At 50.6% G+C, this 19,144-nt stretch overlaps 1 protein-coding gene across 2 annotated transcripts in view; it reads left to right on the top strand.

The window, feature by feature from the left end:
• The window catches only part of KIRREL3 (kirre like nephrin family adhesion molecule 3), a 1,021,297-nt gene that overhangs the window by 841,825 nt on the left and 160,328 nt on the right, over positions 1–19,144 (top strand). For both annotated transcript variants that reach the window (XM_075328418.1, XM_075328420.1), the window contains exon 5: positions 10,115–10,272. In XM_075328418.1, the coding sequence (XP_075184533.1) occupies positions 10,115–10,272 (158 nt within the window). The remainder of the gene's footprint in view (positions 1–10,114; positions 10,273–19,144) is intronic.

Genomic DNA, 19,144 nt, shown 5'->3' with positions numbered 1-19,144 from the left:
TATATAATCTGTACTCCACCTAGTGTCAGATCCGAGCACTGCAATGTATGATACAATACATTGTGTACAATATAATCTGTACTCCGCCTAGTGTCAGATCCGAGCACTGCAATGTATGATACAATACATTGTGTACTATATAATCTGTACTCCACCTAGTGTCAGATCCGAGCACTGCAATGTATGATACAATACATTGTGTACAATATAATCTGTACTCCACCTAGTGTCAGATCCGAGCACTGCAATGTATGATACAATACATTGTGTACTATATAATCTGTACTCCGCCTAGTGTCAGATCCGAGCACTGCAATGTATGATACAATACATTGTGTACAATATAATCTGTACTCCGCCTAGTGTCAGATCCGAGCACTGCAATGTATGATACAATACATTGTGTACAATATAATCTATACTCCGCCTAGTGTCAGATCCGAGCACTGCAATGTATGATACAATACATTGTGTACTATATAATCTGTACTCCGCCTAGTGTCAGATCCGAGCACTGCAATGTATGATACCATACATTGTGTACTATATAATCTATACTCCACCTAGTGTCAGATCCGAGCACTGCAATGTTTGATACAATACATTGTGTACAATATAATCTGTACTCCACATAGTGTCAGATCCGAGCACTGCAATGTATGATACAATACATTGTGTACAATATAATCTGTACTCCACCTAGTGTCAGATCCGAGCACTGCAATGTATGATACAATACACTGTGTACAATATAATCTGTACTCCACCTAGTGTCAGATCCGAGCACTGCAATGTATGATACAATACATTGTGTACTATATAATCTGTACTCCACCTAGTGTCAGATCCGAGCACTGCAATGTATGATACAATACATTGTGTACAATATTATCTGTACTCCCCCTAGTGTCAGATCCGAGCACTGCAATGTATGATACAATACATTGTGTACTATATAATCTGTACTCCACCTAGTGTCAGATCCGAGCACTGCAATGTATGATACAATACATTGTGTACAATATAATCTGTACTCCGCCTAGTGTCAGATCCGAGCACTGTAAAGTATGATACAATACATTGTGTACAATATAATCTGTACTCCACCTAGTGTCAGATCCGAGCACTGCAATGTATGATACAATACATTGTGTACAATATAATCTGTACTCCACCTAGTGTCAGATCCGAGCACTGCAATGTATGATACAATACATTGTGTACTATATAATCTGTACTCCACCTAGTGTCAGATCCGAGCACTGCAATGTATGATACAATACATTGTGTACAATATAATCTGTACTCCACCTAGTGTCAGATCCGAGCACTGCAATGTATGATACAATACATTGTGTACTATATAATCTGTACTCCACCTAGTGTCAGATCCGAGCACTGCAATGTATGATACAATACATTGTGTACAATATAATCTGTACTCCACCTAGTGTCAGATCCGAGCACTGCAATGTATGATACAATACATTGTGTACAATATAATCTGTACTCCACCTAGTGTCAGATCCGAGCACTGCAATGTATGACACAATACATTGTGTACAATATAATCTGTACTCCACCTAGTGTCAGATCCGAGCACTGCAATGTGTGATACAATACACTGTGTACAGTCATGGCCAAACGTTTTGAGAATGCTACAAATATTAATTTTTACAAAGTCTACTGCTTCAGTTTTTCTAATGGCAATTTGCATATACTCCAGAATGTCATAGAGAGTGATCAGCTTAACAGCAATTACTTGTAAAGTCAATATTGGCTAAGAAAATGAACTTTAACCCCCAAAACACATTTCAACATCATTGCATTCCTGCCTTAAAAGGAGCAGCTAACATTGTTTTAGTGATTGTTCCAGTAACACAGGTGTGGGTGTGGATGAGGACAGGGCTGGCGATCAATCAGTCACGATTAAGTAAGAATGACACCACTGGACACTTTAAAAGGAGGCTGGTGCTTGGTATCATTGTTTCTCTTCAGTTAACCATGGTTCTCTCTAAAGAAACACGTGCAGCCATCATTGCTCTGCACAAAAATGGCCTAACAGGGAAGAGTATCGCAGCTACAAAGATTGCACCTCAGTCAACAATCTATCGCATCATCAAGAACTTCAAGGAGAGAACTTCCATTGTTGCCAAAAAGGCTCCCGGGCGCCCAAGAAGGACCAGCAAATGCCAGGACTGTATCTTAAAACTGTTTCAGCTGCGGGATGGGACTAGCAGCAGTGGCGAGCTAGCGCAGCAATGGCAGCAGGCTGATGTGAGGCTTCTGCACGCACTGTGAGGCGGAGACTGCTGGAGCAAGGCCTGGTTTCAAGGAGGGCAGCAAAGAAGCCACTTCTCTCCAGAAAAAACATCAGGGACCGACTGATATTCTGCAGAAGGTACCGGGAGTGGACTGCTGAGGACTGGGGGAAAGTCATTTCTCAGATGAATCCCTTTTCGATTGTTTGGGACATCTGGCAAACAGCTTATTAGGAGAAGAAGAGGTGAGCGCTGCCACCAGTCTTGTCTCATGCCGACTGTTAAGCATCCGGAAACCATTCATGTGTGGGGCTGCTTCTCAGCCCAGGGAATCGCACCACTCACAGTCTGGCCTAAAAACACAGCCATGAATAAAGAATGGCACCAGAATGTCCTCCAAGAGCAGCTTCTCCCAACCGTCCAAGAGCAGGCGCCCAACAATGCCTTTTCCAGCATGATGGAGCACCTTGCCATAAAGCAAAGGTGATCACTAAATGGCTCATGGAACAAAGCATAGAGATTTTGGGTCCATGGCCTGGAAACTCCCCAGATCTTAACCCCATTGAGAATTTGTGGGCAATCATCAAGAGATGGGTGGACAAACAAAAACCAACAAATTCTGGCAAAATGCAAGCATTGCTTATGCAAGAATGGACCGCGATCAGTCAGGATTTGCTCCAGAAGATGATTGACAGCTGCCCGGGAGAATTGCAGAGGTCCTGAAGAAGAAGGGGCAACACTGCAAATATTCACTTGCTGCATTAACTCATTCTCACTGTCAATAGAACCTTCTGGTCTCATAATATGATTGCAATTATATTTCTGTATGTGATGTAAACATCAGACAACACAATTAACACCAGAGGCAACAGATCATGGGAAAATAGCATTGTGGTGTCATTCTCAAAACTTTTGGCCATGACTGTACAATATAATCTGTACTCCGCCTAGTGTCAGATGCGAGTGCTGATATCATCTGTACTCTGCCTAGTGTCAGATGCGAGTGCTGATATCATCTGTACTCCGCCTAGTGTCAGATGCGAGTGCTGATATCATCTGTACTCTGCCTAGTGTCAGATGCGAGTGCTGATATCATCTGTACTCCGCCTAGTGTCAGATGCGAGTGCTGATATCATCTGTACTCTGCCTAGTGTCAGATGCGAGTGCTGATATCATCTGTACTCCGCCTAGTGTCAAATGCGAGTGCTGATATCATCTGTACTCTGCCTAGTGTCAGATGCGAGTGCTGATATCATCTGTACTCCGCCTAGTGTCAGATGCGAGTGCTGATATCATCTGTACTCTGCCTAGTGTCAGATGCGAGTGCTGATATCATCTGTACTCCGCCTAGTGTCACACACGAGTGCTGATATCATCTGTACTCCGCCTAGTGTCAGACCTGAGTGCTGATATCATCTGTACTCCGCCTAGTGTCAGATGCGAGTGCTGATATCATCTGTACTCTGCCTAGTGTCAGATGCGAGTGCTGATATCATCTGTACTCCGCCTAGTGTCACACACGAGTGCTGATATCATCTGTACTCCGCCTAGTGTCAGACCTGAGTGCTGATATCATCTGTACTCCGCCTAGTGTCACACACGAGTGCTGATATCATCTGTACTCCGCCTAGTGTCAGATGCGAGTGCTGATATCATCTGTACTCCGCCTAGTGTCACACACGAGTGCTGATATCATCTGTACTCCGCCTAGTGTCACACCCGAGTGCTGATATCATCTGTACTCCGCCTAGTGTCACACACGAGTGCTGATATCATCTGTACTCCGCCTAGTGTCACACACGAGTGCTGATATCATCTGTACTCCACCTAGTGTCAGATGCGAGTGCTGATATCATCTGTACTCCGCCTAGTGTCACACACGAGTGCTGATATCATCTGTACTCCGCCTAGTGTCACACACGAGTGCTGATATCATCTGTACTCCGCCTAGTGTCACACCCGAGTGCTGATATCATCTGTACTCTGCCTAGTGTCACACACGAGTGCTGATATCATCTGTACTCCGCCTAGTGTCACACACGAGTGCTGATATCATCTGTACTCCGCCTAGTGTCACACCCGAGTGCTGATATCATCTGTACTCCGCCTAGTGTCACACACGAGTGCTGATATCATCTGTACTCCGCCTAGTGTCACACACGAGTGCTGATATCATCTGTACTCCACCTAGTGTCAGATGCGAGTGCTGATATCATCTGTACTCCACCTAGTGTCACACACGAGTGCTGATATCATCTGTACTCCGCCTAGTGTCACACACGAGTGCTGATATCATCTGTACTCCGCCTAGTGTCACACACGAGTGCTGATATCATCTGTACTCCACCTAGTGTCTGATGCGAGTGCTGATATCATCTGTACTCCACCTAGTGTCAGATGCGAGTGCTGATATCATCTGTACTCCGCCTAGTGTCACACACGAGTGCTGATATCATCTGTACTCCGCCTAGTGTCACACCCGAGTGCTGATATCATCTGTACTCCGCCTAGTGTCACACACGAGTGCTGATATCATCTGTACTCCGCCTAGTGTCACACACGAGTGCTGATATCATCTGTACTCCACCTAGTGTCAGATGCGAGTGCTGATATCATCTGTACTCCACCTAGTGTCACACACGAGTGCTGATATCATCTGTACTCCGCCTAGTGTCAGATGCGAGTGCTGATATCATCTGTACTCCACCTAGTGTCACACACGAGTGCTGATATCATCTGTACTCCACCTAGTGTCACACACGAGTGCTGATATCATCTGTACTCCACCTAGTGTCAGATGCGAGTGCTGATATCATCTGTACTCCACCTAGTGTCAGATGCGAGTGCTGATATCATCTGTACTCCACCTAGTGTCAGATGCGAGTGCTGATATCATCTGTACTCCACCTAGTGTCACACCCGAGCGCTGATATCATCTGTACTCCACCTAGTGTCACACACGAGCGCTGATATCATCTGTACTCCACCTAGTGTCACACACGAGTGCTGATATCATCTGTACTCCACCTAGTGTCAGATGCGAGTGCTGATATCATCTGTACTCCGCCTAGTGTCACACACGAGTGCTGATATCATCTGTACTCCGCCTAGTGTCACACCCGAGTGCTGATATCATCTGTACTCCGCCTAGTGTCACACACGAGTGCTGATATCATCTGTACTCCGCCTAGTGTCACACACGAGTGCTGATATCATCTGTACTCCACCTAGTGTCAGATGCGAGTGCTGATATCATCTGTACTCCACCTAGTGTCACACACGAGTGCTGATATCATCTGTACTCCACCTAGTGTAAGATGCGAGTGCTGATATCATCTGTACTCCACCTAGTGTCACACACGAGTGCTGATATCATCTGTACTCCACCTAGTGTCACACACGAGTGCTGATATCATCTGTACTCCACCTAGTGTCAGATGCGAGTGCTGATATCATCTGTACTCCACCTAGTGTCAGATGCGAGTGCTGATATCATCTGTACTCCACCTAGTGTCAGATGCGAGTGCTGATATCATCTGTACTCCACCTAGTGTCACACCCGAGCGCTGATATCATCTGTACTCCACCTAGTGTCACACACGAGTGCTGATATCATCTGTACTCCGCCTAGTGTCACACACGAGTGCTGATATCATCTGTACTCCGCCTAGTGTCAGATGCGAGTGCTGATATCATCTGTACTCCACCTAGTGTCACACACGAGTGCTGATATCATCTGTACTCCGCCTAGTGTCAGATGCGAGTGCTGATATCATCTGTACTCCACCTAGTGTCACACACGAGTGCTGATATCATCTGTACTCCGCCTAGTGTCAGATGCGAGTGCTGATATCATCTGTACTCCGCCTAGTGTCACACACGAGTGCTGATATCATCTGTACTCCACCTAGTGTCACACACGAGTGCTGATATCATCTGTACTCCGCCTAGTGTCAGATGCGAGTGCTGATATCATCTGTACTCCACCTAGTGTCACACACGAGTGCTGATATCATCTGTACTCTGCCTAGTGTCAGCAGTTGTGTAGTTTTTTGTATAATTTGTGACTTTTTCTGTTGTCCTCTCTCTTCATTAACCCTGCGGTGATCACAGCCCCTCATGGGCAGGGTTTCTGGTATCAGGTCACCATGGCCACCAGCTGCAGTTCTTTAGTGAAATCGTGGTGTGTCCCTTTAAGGGCGGACTGTCTTCCTTCCGTTCTGGATATTTTCGGACTCGCACTTTCTCCTTTCCTCTGATTTTCGTTCTTCTTGGATGACATTTGGTAAACACTGTGTTTTTGGTAATTGCGGTCCGCGGTGGTCGCCTGTCGCCTCCTCCTCCTCCTCACTCATTTTAGCATTAATCACAGTTTCCAGTAATTCCGGTGTTTTAGAGACTTTCTGGCTTTTGGATCTTGGTGACGGACGTGATCGGAGTCGGCATGGAGTGGGGTCTGTGGTGCTGCCGGCTCGGCCGGGATCGGGGGGAGACTGGACGCCCCCGGGGGGGGGGGGGGAGACGCCTCGGAACGTATCGATTTTTCGTGGCGTCCGGAGTTTTGGTTCATTTATTAATCTGTGAGATTTTGCCGGAATTGATGACAGAATTTGATTGGATTGAATGGAGCCGGTACCGGTGCGGTGTGTGATGGGGGGGTCTGCACCGTATAGGCAGAATGTGCCGGACATCTCCAGATCTGACCACCTGCACCCCAGGACCCCCAATCTGTCCACGTCTGGGGTCCGGGTCTGGTGAATTTGAGACCGTCGTCAGGGTTCTGGTGATTCTGCAGGATAATGGATGAATCCGGACCTTATTTCCGCGGGTATCGGGCTTAGTGCAGGCGCCATGTATCAGTGGGGGCTGGATACAATGTGACGAACCTTCAGCTGTGAGAAGTGTCAGCGCTGTCCAGGTTTTTAGCCTCTGGGTGCAAATAAGAAGGCTCCCATTTCTGACAGCAGAGACCTTGGAAAACCCAAACCTTCCATTAGTCGCAACGGTCGGCCTCGTGTAACCTTGTGTCCTGCACTAACTATACCTGAGATGTAGTGACCGGGTGACACTGTCATTCTCCTACTCTGTGCCGTCCCTCTGTTACTCCTCCTGGAAATGTGATCATTAAAGCAATCCTCCACCCAGAGGCTGACGTGATTCTGCATGTCTCATGTATAGTCCTCTAGTCCTCATCTGGCGCTCCCTCCGCTTCCCCCTCCTCCGCCTCTTCCTCTGCTTCCTCCTCCTTGCAGGACCTTATTGGTGCTCTGGGGTTTTGTGGCGCTCTGGGTTTTTTGTGGCGCTCCGGGGTTTTGTGGCGCTGCGGGGTTTTGTGGCGCTCTGGGGTTTTGTGGCACTCCGGAGTTTTGTGGCGCTTCTGGGGTTTTGTGGCGCTTCTGGGGTTTTGTGGCGCTCCGGGGTTTTGTGGCGCTCCTAGGGTTTTGTGGCGCTCCTGGGGTTTTGTGGCGCTCCTGGGGTTTTGTGGCACTTTGGTGTTTTGTGGTGCTCCGGGGTTTTGTGGCGCTCCGGGGTTTTGTGGCGCCCCTGGGGTTTTGTGGCGCCTCTGGGGTTTTGTGGCACTTTGGTGTTTTGTGGCGTTCTGGGGTTTTGTGGCGCCCCTGGGGTTTTGTGGCGCCTCTGGGGTTTTGTGGCGCCTCTGGGGTTTTGTGGCGCCTCTGGGGTTTTGTGGCACTTTGGTGTTTTGTGGCGTTCTGGGGTTTTGTGGCGCCCCTGGGGTTTTGTGGCGCCTCTGGGGTTTTGTGGCACTTTGGTGTTTTGTGGCGTTCTGGGGTTTTGTGGCGCCCCTGGGGTTTTGTGGCGCCCCTGGGGTTTTGTGGCGCCTCTGGGGTTTTGTGGCACTTTGGTGTTTTGTGGCGTTCTGGGGTTTTGTGGCGCCCCTGGGGTTTTGTGGCGCCCCTGGGGTTTTGTGGCGCCTCTGGGGTTTTGTGGCACTTTGGTGTTTTGTGGCGTTCTGGGGTTTTGTGGCGCCCCTGGGGTTTTGTGGCGCCTCTGGGGTTTTGTGGCGCCTCTGGGGTTTTGTGGCACTTTGGTGTTTTGTGGCGTTCTGGGGTTTTGTGGCGCCCCTGGGGTTTTGTGGCGCCTCTGGGGTTTTGTGGCACTTTGGTGTTTTGTGGCGTTCTGGGGTTTTGTGGCGCCCCTGGGGTTTTGTGGCGCCCCTGGGGTTTTGTGGCGCCTCTGGGGTTTTGTGGCACTTTGGTGTTTTGTGGCGTTCTGGGGTTTTGTGGCGCCCCTGGGGTTTTGTGGCGCCTCTGGGGTTTTGTGGCGCCTCTGGGGTTTTGTGGCACTTTGGTGTTTTGTGGCGTTCTGGGGTTTTGTGGCGCCCCTGGGGTTTTGTGGCGCCTCTGGGGTTTTGTGGCGCCTCTGGGGTTTTGTGGCACTTTGGTGTTTTGTGGCGTTCTGGGGTTTTGTGGCGCCCCTGGGGTTTTGTGGCGCCTCTGGGGTTTTGTGGCACTTTGGTGTTTTGTGGCGTTCTGGGGTTTTGTGGCGCCCCTGGGGTTTTGTGGCGCCTCTGGGGTTTTGTGGCGCCTCTAGGGTTTTGTGGCACTTTGGTGTTTTGTGGCGTTCTGGGGTTTTGTGGCGCCCCTGGGGTTTTGTGGCGCCTCTGGGGTTTTGTGGCGCCTCTGGGGTTTTGTGGCACTTTGGTGTTTTGTGGCGTTCTGGGGTTTTGTGGCGCGCTGGGTTTTGTGGCGCTCTGGGAATACACAGGCTCTCTTTTTGGCACGTTGTCTTCCTGGTGCTTTCTTAAGATGCCATTTTCCTGTAGTATTTCCAGCTCTCATTACATGTCAGAGCAAATATGTTGTAAAAGGATTGTTTAAGGATTGTAAAGCGTGGCACATATCTACACATATCCACTCATATCCGCACATATCCACACATATCTGGTCATATCCGGTCATTTCCGCACATATCTACACATATCCACTCATATCCGCACATATCCGTTCATATCCACACATATCCGCTCATATCTACACATATTCGTACATATCTGCACATATCCACACATATCCACACATATCCATACATATCCACACATATCCACACATATCCACACATATCCACACATATTCGTACATATCTGCACATATCCACACATATCCACACATATCCACACATATCCACACATATCCACACATATCCACACATATCCACACATATCCATACATATCCACACATATCCGCTCATATCCACACATATCCACACATATTCGTACATATCTGCACATATCCACACATATCTGGTCATATCCGGTCATTTCCGCACATATCCACACATATCCGCTCATATCCGTACATATCCACACATATCTGGTCATATCTGGTCATATCCGCTCATATCCACACATATCCGCTCATATCCGTACATATCCGCTCATATCCGCACATATCCGCTCATATCCGCTCATATCCGTACATATCCACTCATATCCGCACATATCCGCTCATATCCGTACATATCCACTCATATCCGCACATATCCGTACATATCCACTCATATCCGCACATATCCGCACATATCCGTACATATCCACTCATATCCGCACATATCCGCTCATATCCACTCATATCCACTCATATCCACTCATATCCGCACAGCTCATGCCATGAATTACAGCTCGCAGCCATATAAGTGGATGAGCTGCAGTACCAGCCGTGGCCTGTGGATGCGAGTGGCGCTGTCTATAGTAGGAAGCCGCCTGGTTCTCTACATTTTGTGCAGCCCCTTTATAAGTGACGTATTTGCTGTCCGCTCACAGACACAGCTGCTGGTTTGTTACAATGTATCAGTCTGATGTTGGATGATAAGACGTCTTGTGTTTTCTCCACAGTTCCGCCAGATGATCCGGTAATTATCGGTGGTCCTATCATAAGCCTCCGGGCCGGTGACCCCCTGAATCTAACATGCCACGCAGACAACGCCAAACCAGCAGCGACCATCATCTGGATGAGGAACGGAGAAGTCCTGAACGGGGCGACATATTCTAAGGTGAGCGCCGAGGGTCACTGTCAGGTGATAAACTGCTGAGGGGGACTGACGTCAGGCTGCAGAGAGAGCCTCATAACACAGCCAGCTCTGCTACATTGTAACAGAACACAACCAGCTCTGCTACATTGTAACAGAACACAGCCAGCTTTGCTACATTGTAACAGAACACAACCAGCTCTGCTACATTGTAACAGAACACGACCAGCTCTGCTACATTGTAACAGAACACGACCAGCTCTGCTACATTGTAACAGAACACAACCAGCTCTGCTACATTGTAACAGAACACAACCAGCTCTGCTACATTGTAACAGAACACAACCAGCTCTGCTACATTGTAACAGAACACAACCAGCTCTGCTACATTGTAACAGAACACAACCAGCTCTGCTACATTGTAACAGAACACAACCAGCTCTGTTACATTGTAACAGAACACAACCAGCTCTGCTACATTGTAACAGAACACAACCAGCTCTGCTACATTGTAACCAAACACGACCAGCTCTGCTACATTGTAACAGAACACGACCATCTTTGCTACATTGTAACAGAACACAGCCAGCTTTGCTACATTGTAACAGAACACAACCAGCTCTGCTACATTGTAACAGAACACAACCAGCTCTGCTACATTGTAACCAAACACGACCAGCTCTGCTACATTGTAACAGAACACGACCATCTTTGCTACATTGTAACAGAACACAACCAGCTCTGCTACATTGTAACAGAACGCAACCAGCTCTGCTACATTGTAACAGAACACAACCAGCTCTGCTACATTGTAACAGAACACAACCAGCTCTGCTACATTGTAACAGAACACAACCAGCTCTGTTACATTGTAACAGAACACAACCAGCTCTGCTACATTGTAACAGAACACAACCAGCTCTGCTACATTGTAACCAAACACGACCAGCTCTGCTACATTGTAACAGAACACGACCATCTTTGCTACATTGTAACAGAACACAGCCAGCTTTGCTACATTGTAACAGAACACAACCAGCTCTGCTACATTGTAACAGAACACAACCAGCTCTGCTACATTGTAACCAAACACGACCAGCTCTGCTACATTGTAACAGAACACGACCATCTTTGCTACATTGTAACAGAACACAACCAGCTCTGCTACATTGTAACAGAACACAACCAGCTCTGCTACATTGTAACAGAACACAACCAGCTCTGCTACATTGTAACAGAACACAACCAGCTCTGCTACATTGTAACAGAACACAACCAGCTCTGCTACATTGTAACAGAACACAACCAGCTCTGCTACATTGTAACAGAACACAACCAGCTCTGTTACATTGTAACAGAACACAACCAGCTCTGCTACATTGTAACAGAACACAACCAGCTCTGCTACATTGTAACCAAACACGACCAGCTCTGCTACATTGTAACAGAACACGACCATCTTTGCTACATTGTAACAGAACACAGCCAGCTTTGCTACATTGTAACAGAACACAACCAGCTCTGCTACATTGTAACAGAACACAACCAGCTCTGCTACATTGTAACCAAACACGACCAGCTCTGCTACATTGTAACAGAACACGACCATCTTTGCTACATTGTAACAGAACACAACCAGCTCTGCTACATTGTAACAGAACACAACCAGCTCTGCTACATTGTAACAGAACACAACCAGCTCTGTTACATTGTAACAGAACACAACCAGCTCTGCTACATTGTAACAGAACACAACCAGCTCTGCTACATTGTAACCAAACACGACCAGCTCTGCTACATTGTAACAGAACACGACCATCTTTGCTACATTGTAACAGAACACAGCCAGCTCTGCTACATTGTAACAGAACACGACCAGCTCTGCTACATTGTAACCAAACACAGCCAGCTCTGCTACATTGTAACTGAACACAGCCAGCTCTGCTACATTGTAACAGAACACGACCAGCTCTGCTACATTGTAACCAAACACAGCCAGCTCTGCTACATTGTAACTGAACACAGCCAGCTCTGCTACATTGTAACCAAACACAGCCAGCTCTGCTACATTGTAACTGAACACAGCCAGCTCTGCTACATTGTAACTGAACATAGCCAGCTCTGCTACATTGTAACTGAACACAGCCAGCTCTGCTACATTGTAACTGAACACAGCCAGCTCTGCTACATTGTAACAGAACACGACCAGCTCTGCTACATTGTAACTGAACACAGCCAGCTCTGCTACATTGTAACTGAACACAGCCAGCTCTGCTACATTGTAACAGAACACGACCAGCTCTGCTACATTGTAACTGAACACGACCAGCTCTGCTACATTGTAACTGAACACGACCAGCTCTGCTAAATTGTAACTGAACACGACCAGCTCTGCTACATTGTAACTGAACACAGCCAGCTCTGCTACATTGTAACTGAACACAGCCAGCTCTGCTACATTGTAACTGAACACAGCCAGCTCTGCTACATTGTAACAGAACACGACCAGCTCTGCTACATTGTAACTGAACACAGCCAGCTCTGCTACATTGTAACTGAACACAGCCAGCTCTGCTACATTGTAACAGAACACGACCAGCTCTGCTACATTGTAACTGAACACGACCAGCTCTGCTACATTGTAACCAAACACAGCCAGCTCTGCTACATTGTAACTGAACACAGCCAGCTCTGCTACATTGTAACCAAACACAGCCAGCTCTGCTACATTGTAACCAAACACAGCCAGCTCTGCTACATTGTAACTGAACACAGCCAGCTCTGCTACATTGTAACCAAACACAGCCAGCTCTGCTACATTGTAACTGAACACAGCCAGCTCTGCTACATTGTAACAGAACACGACCAGCTCTGCTACATTGTAACTGAACACCGCCAGCTCTGCTACATTGTAACTGACCACAGCCAGCTCTGCTACATTGTAACTGACCACAGCCAGCTCTGCTACATTGTAACAGAACACGACCAGCTCTGCTACATTGTAACTGAACACAGCCAGCTCTGCTACATTGTAACTGAACACAGCCAGCTCTGCTACATTGTAACTGAACACAGCCAGCTCTGCTACATTGTAACTGAACACAGCCAGCTCTGCTACATTGTAACTGAACACAGCCAGCTCTGCTACATTGTAACTATGAATATTTCTAGGGGAGAGGTGACGACCACCATGACAATTGTCACCCCGCATTCTGTGGTTTTTATAACGACCAATCACATTACACGTCTCTGTAGCAATCTGATTGGTTCTGTGGACCTTCCCTCAGCTGTTTCCTTCTTTCATTGGCTGACTGATTAACCCTTTATTGGAGCCGCTATCATATTTGAGCACGTTGCATATGTTTTGCAGCACAGAGTGACTTTATAAATGCCGTGTTATTCTCCAGTGTCACCCGGAGCTGCACTCCCAATTCTGCTGCCTGCCTATCAGTGCTGTGCAGTGCATTGTGGGAGTTTAGGTGACATGTCGGACTGAGCTGCAGAGAATCCCTCCCGCAGCTTTGGAGGTGACTGGAGCATAAATGCTGATGTGTCGGGGGCTTGTTAGACGCTTTACCGCTCCGTTAATCCTTCCGGGGACAGACAATGGCGGCTCCTCGCGTTTTCCTGCTCTTTTATTCCGCCTCCTGTTTTCTTACTGAACCGACAAGAGAAACATTTCCTTGTGTCTGCTCCCGCAGCCGACCCCGTAATCCCTGCGGCCGGCGCAAACACATAATTAAAAATGCAATCTGCAGCCGGGCCCTGGCCACGACTGAGCGCGGCGCCTTCCCACAATGCCGCGCGGCTCACCACGCTCTATGGTGGCTCCATTGAACCAAGAGAATAAGAGAAAATTGAAAGCTTTTGTACGCCGCCAGCATATCATTACCGGCCGCGCAATTCTATTGTGCCGGGGAAAATGCCACAAAGAAAAGTCAAATGTATTCACTTCCTCCGGAGACGGAAAGAGTCGCATTCGCTGGAAGATTTCAATAATCAGGATTTAAATACGCGAGTCTTTCACGCCCGGCGGTGTGGGCGCAGCGCCGCGGATAATTCAGAAACAAGAACACAACGGCGGCGCTGATGAAGGAGAAGAAATCCGGAATCATAAAGAGCGTTTACCACGAGCGGCAGGAAACCATGACGACAACACCACGGACGATGGTATATAGGACGCGATGTGCCGGCACCGGGGCTCCACCGGGCATTCAGGAGGAGACACCACGGACGATGGTATATAGGACGCGATGTGCCGGCACCGGGGCTCCACCGGGCATTCAGGAGGAGACACCACGGACGATGGTATATAGGACGCGATGTGCCGGCACCGGGGCTCCACCGGGCATTCAGGAGGAGACACCACGGACAATGGTATATAGGACGCGATGTGCCGGCACCGGGGCTCCACCGGGCATTCAGGAGGAGACACCACGGACAATGGTATATAGGACGCTATGTGCCGACACCGGGGCTCCACCGGGCATTCAGGAGGAGACACCACGGACGATGGTATATAGGACGCGATGTGCCGGCACCAGGGCTCCACCGGGTATTCAGGAGGAGACACCACGGACGATGGTATATAGGACGCGATGTGCCGGCACCGGGGCTCCACCGGGCATTCAGGAGGAGACACCACGGACAATGGTATATAGGACGCGATGTGCCGGCACCGGGGCTCCACCGGGCATTCAGGAGGAGACACCACGGACAATGGTATATAGGACGTTATGTGCCGGCACCGGGGCTCCACCGGGCATTCAGGAGGAGACACCACGGACGATGGTATATAGGACGCGATGTGCCGGCACCGGGGCTCCACCGGGCATTCAGGAGGAGACACCACGGACAATGGTATATAGGACGTTATGTGCCGGCACCGGGGCTCCACCGGGCATTCAGGAGGAGACACCACGGACGATGGTATATAGGACGCGATGTGCCGGCACCGGGGCTCCACCGGGCATTCAGGAGGAGACACCACGGACAATGGTATATAGGACGTTATGTGCCGGCACCGGGGCTCCACCGGGCATTCAGGAGGAGACACCACGGACGATGGTATATAGGACGCGATGTGCCGGCACCGGGGCTCCACCGGGCATTCAGGAGGAGACACCACGGACAATGGTATATAGGACGCTATGTGCCGACATCGGGGCTCCACCGGGTATTCAGGAGGATACACCACGGACAATGGTATATAGGACGCGATGGCGTGATGTCCCAGCACCGGGGCTCCACCGGGCATTCAGGAGGAGACACCACGGACAATGGTATATAGGACGCTATGTGCCGGCACCGGGGCTCCGCCGGGCATTCAGGAGGAGACACCACGGACAATGGTATATAGGACACTATGTGCCGATACCATGGCTCCACCGGGCATTCAGGAGGATACACCACGGACAATGGTATATAGGACGCGATGTGCCGGCACCGGGGCTCCACCGGGCATTCAGGAGGAGACACCACGGACAATGGTATATAGGACGCTATGTGCCGGCACCGGGGCTCCACCGGGCATTCAGGAGGATACACCACGGACAATGGTATATAGGACGCGATGGTGTGATGTCCCAGCACCGGGGCTCCACCGGGCGTTCAGGAGGAGACACCACGGACAATGCTATATAGGACGCTATGTGCCGATACCGGGGCTCCACCGGGTATTCAGGAGACACCACAGACGATAGTATATAGGATGCGATGGCATGATGTGCCGGCACCGGGGCTCCACCTGCCGTTCAGGAGGAGACACCACAGACAATGGTATATAGGACGCGATGACGTGATGTGCCGGCACCGGGGCTCCACCAGGCATTCAGGAGGATACACCATGGACGATGGTATATAGGACGCGATGGCATGATGTGCCAGTACCGGGGCTCCACCGGGCATTCAAGAGGAGACACCACGGACGATGGTATATAGGATGTGATGATGTCATGTGCCGGCACCAGGGCTCCACCGGGCGTTCAGGAGGAGACACCACAGACGATGCTATATAGGACACTATGTGCCAGCACTGGGGCTCAACCTGGTATTCAGGAGACACCACAGACGATAGTATATAGGATGTGATGGCGTGATGTGCCGGTACCGGGGGTCCACCGGTCGTTCAGGAGGAGATGCCACGGATGACGGTATATAAGACGCTATGTGCCGGCACCAGGGCTCCACCGGGCGTTCAGGAGGAGACACCACAGACAATGGTATATAGGATGCGATGACGTGATGTGCCGGTACCGGGGCTCCACCGGGCGTTCAGGAGGAGATACCACGCACGATGGTATATAGGACGCAATGATGTCATGAGCTGGTACCGGGGCTCCACCGGGCATTCAGGAGACACCATGGACAATGGTATATAGGACGCGATGGCGTGATGTGACGGCACCGGGGCTCCACCGGGCATTCAGGAGGAGACACCACGGACAATGGTATATAGGACGCTATGTGCCGGCACCGGGGCTCCACCGGGCATTCAGGAGGATACACCACGGACAATGGTATATAGGACGCGATGGCGTGATGTCCCAGCACCGGGGCTCCACCGGGCGTTCAGGAGGAGACACCACGGACAATGCTATATAGGACGCTATGTGCCGATACCGGGGCTCCACCGGGTATTCAGGAGACACCACAGACGATAGTATATAGGATGCGATGGCGTGATGTGCCGGCACCGGGGCTCCACCTGCCGTTCAGGAGGAGACACCACAGACAATGGTATATAGGACGCGATGACGTGATGTGCCGGCACCGGGGCTCCACCAGGCATTCAGGAGGATACACCATGGACGATGGTATATAGGACGCGATGGCATGATGTGCCAGTACCGGGGCTCCACCGGGCATTCAAGAGGAGACACCACGGACGATGGTATATAGGATGTGATGATGTCATGTGCCGGCACCAGGGCTCCACCGGGCGTTCAGGAGGAGACACCACAGACGATGCTATATAGGACACTATGTGCCAGCACTGGGGCTCAACCTGGTATTCAGGAGACACCACAGACGATAGTATATAGGATGTGATGGCGTGATGTGCCGGTACCGGGGTCCACCGGTCGTTCAGGAGGAGATGCCATGGATGACGGTATATAAGACGCTATGTGCCGGCACCAGGGCTCCACCGGGCGTTCAGGAGGAGACACCACAGACAATGGTATATAGGATGCGATGACGTGATGTGCCGGTACCGGGGCTCCACCGGGCGTTCAGGAGGAGATACCACGCACGATGGTATATAGGACGCAATGATGTCATGAGCCGGTACCGGGGCTCCACCGGGCATTCAGGAGACACCATGGACAATGGTATATAGGACGTGATGTGTCGGCACCGGGGCTCCATCAGGTGTTCAGGAGGAGACATTGTGTATTCTGCGCTCCCCCGGATGCTGCGCCATTACCGGTCAGCTTCAGGTAAAACAAGCAAATCTCCATCGTGTGTCCATGTGCCGGGAGCCTTCAGCTCCGGGGATAATCAGCGGCACAAGAGCTTACTGGCAATCGCTTATCTGTCATCAACTAGTCGAAGCTTCACAGTGATCGGCACCAAGAGTAGAAACCAGGGACCCACACAAGCAGTGGAGACCAATGACCAGTACCAGCGGAAAACGCCAGTGACCGGTACCAATCATAGAAGCCACTGGCACAGACTGGTGCCAAGGGCAGAAACCAGTGACCAACAACAGCAGTAGAGGTCAGTGACTGGTGCCAATTTAGGGCCCAGAACCCAAAGCCATTAGAAGAGGCCAGTTACTGGTGCCAGGGGCAGAAACCAGTGATCAATACCAGCAGTAAAGGCCAGTGACTGGAGGATGGTGCCTACGGTAGAGTCCAGCGTCTGGTGCCGGCAGTAGAGGCTGGTGCCAGCGGTAGAGACTGGTGCCTACGGTAGAGTCCAGCGTCTGGTGCCAGCGGTAGAGTCTGGTGCCAGCGGTAGAGTCTGGTGCCAGCGGTAGAGTCTGGTGGCAGCGGTAGAGACTGGTGCCTACGGTAGAGTCCAGCGGCTGGTGCCAGCAGTAGAGTCTGGTGCCAGCAGTAGAGTCTGGTGCCTACGGTAGAGTCCAGCGGCTGGTGCCAGCAGTAGAGTCTGGTGCCAGCAGTAGAGTCTGGTGCCAGCGGTAGAGTCTGGTGCCAGCGGTAGAGTCTGGTGGCAGTGATAGTCTGGTGCCTATGGTAGAGTCCAGCGGCTGTTGCCAGCAGTAGAGTCTGGTGCCAGCGGTAGAGTCTGGTGCCTACGGTAGAGTCCAGCGGCTGGTGCCAGCAGTAGAGTCTGGTGCCAGCAGTAGAGTCTGGTGCCAGCAGTAGAGTCTGGTGCCAGCGGTAGAGTCTGGTGCCAGCGGTAGAGTCCAGCGGCTGGTGCCAGCAGTAGAGTCTGGTGCCAGCGGTAGAGTCTGGTGCCTACGGTAGAGTCCAGCGGCTGGTGCCAGCGGTAGAGTCTGGTGCCAGCGGTAGAGTCTGGTGCCAGCGGTAGAGTCTGGTGCCTACGGTAGAGTCTGGTGCCTACGGTAGAGTCCAGCGGCTGGTGCCAGCAGTAGAGTCTGGTGCCAGCAGTAGAGTCTGGTGCTAGCGGTAGAGTCCAGCGGCTGGTGCCAGCGGTAGAGTCTGGTGCCAGCGGTAGAGTCTGGTGCCAGGCCAGGGGTAGAGTCTGGTGCCAGGCCAGGGGTAGAGTCTGGTGCCAGGCCAGGGGTAGAGTCTGGTGCCAGGCCAGGGGTAGAGTCTGGTGCCAGGCCAGGGGTAGAGTCTGGTGCCAGGCCAGGGGTAGAGTCTGGTGCCAGGCCAGGGGTAGAGTCTGGTGCCAGGCCAGGGGTAGAGTCTGGTGCCAGGCGGTAGAGTCTGGTGCCAGGCCAGGGGTAGAGTCTGGTGCCAGGCCA

Source organism: Anomaloglossus baeobatrachus, chromosome 11, assembly GCF_048569485.1.
Source record: "Anomaloglossus baeobatrachus isolate aAnoBae1 chromosome 11, aAnoBae1.hap1, whole genome shotgun sequence".
NCBI classification, from domain to species: Eukaryota; Metazoa; Chordata; class Amphibia; order Anura; family Aromobatidae; genus Anomaloglossus; species Anomaloglossus baeobatrachus.
The sequence above is the reverse complement of the archived record's forward strand: the minus strand, read 5'-3'. Positions and strand labels throughout refer to the sequence as shown.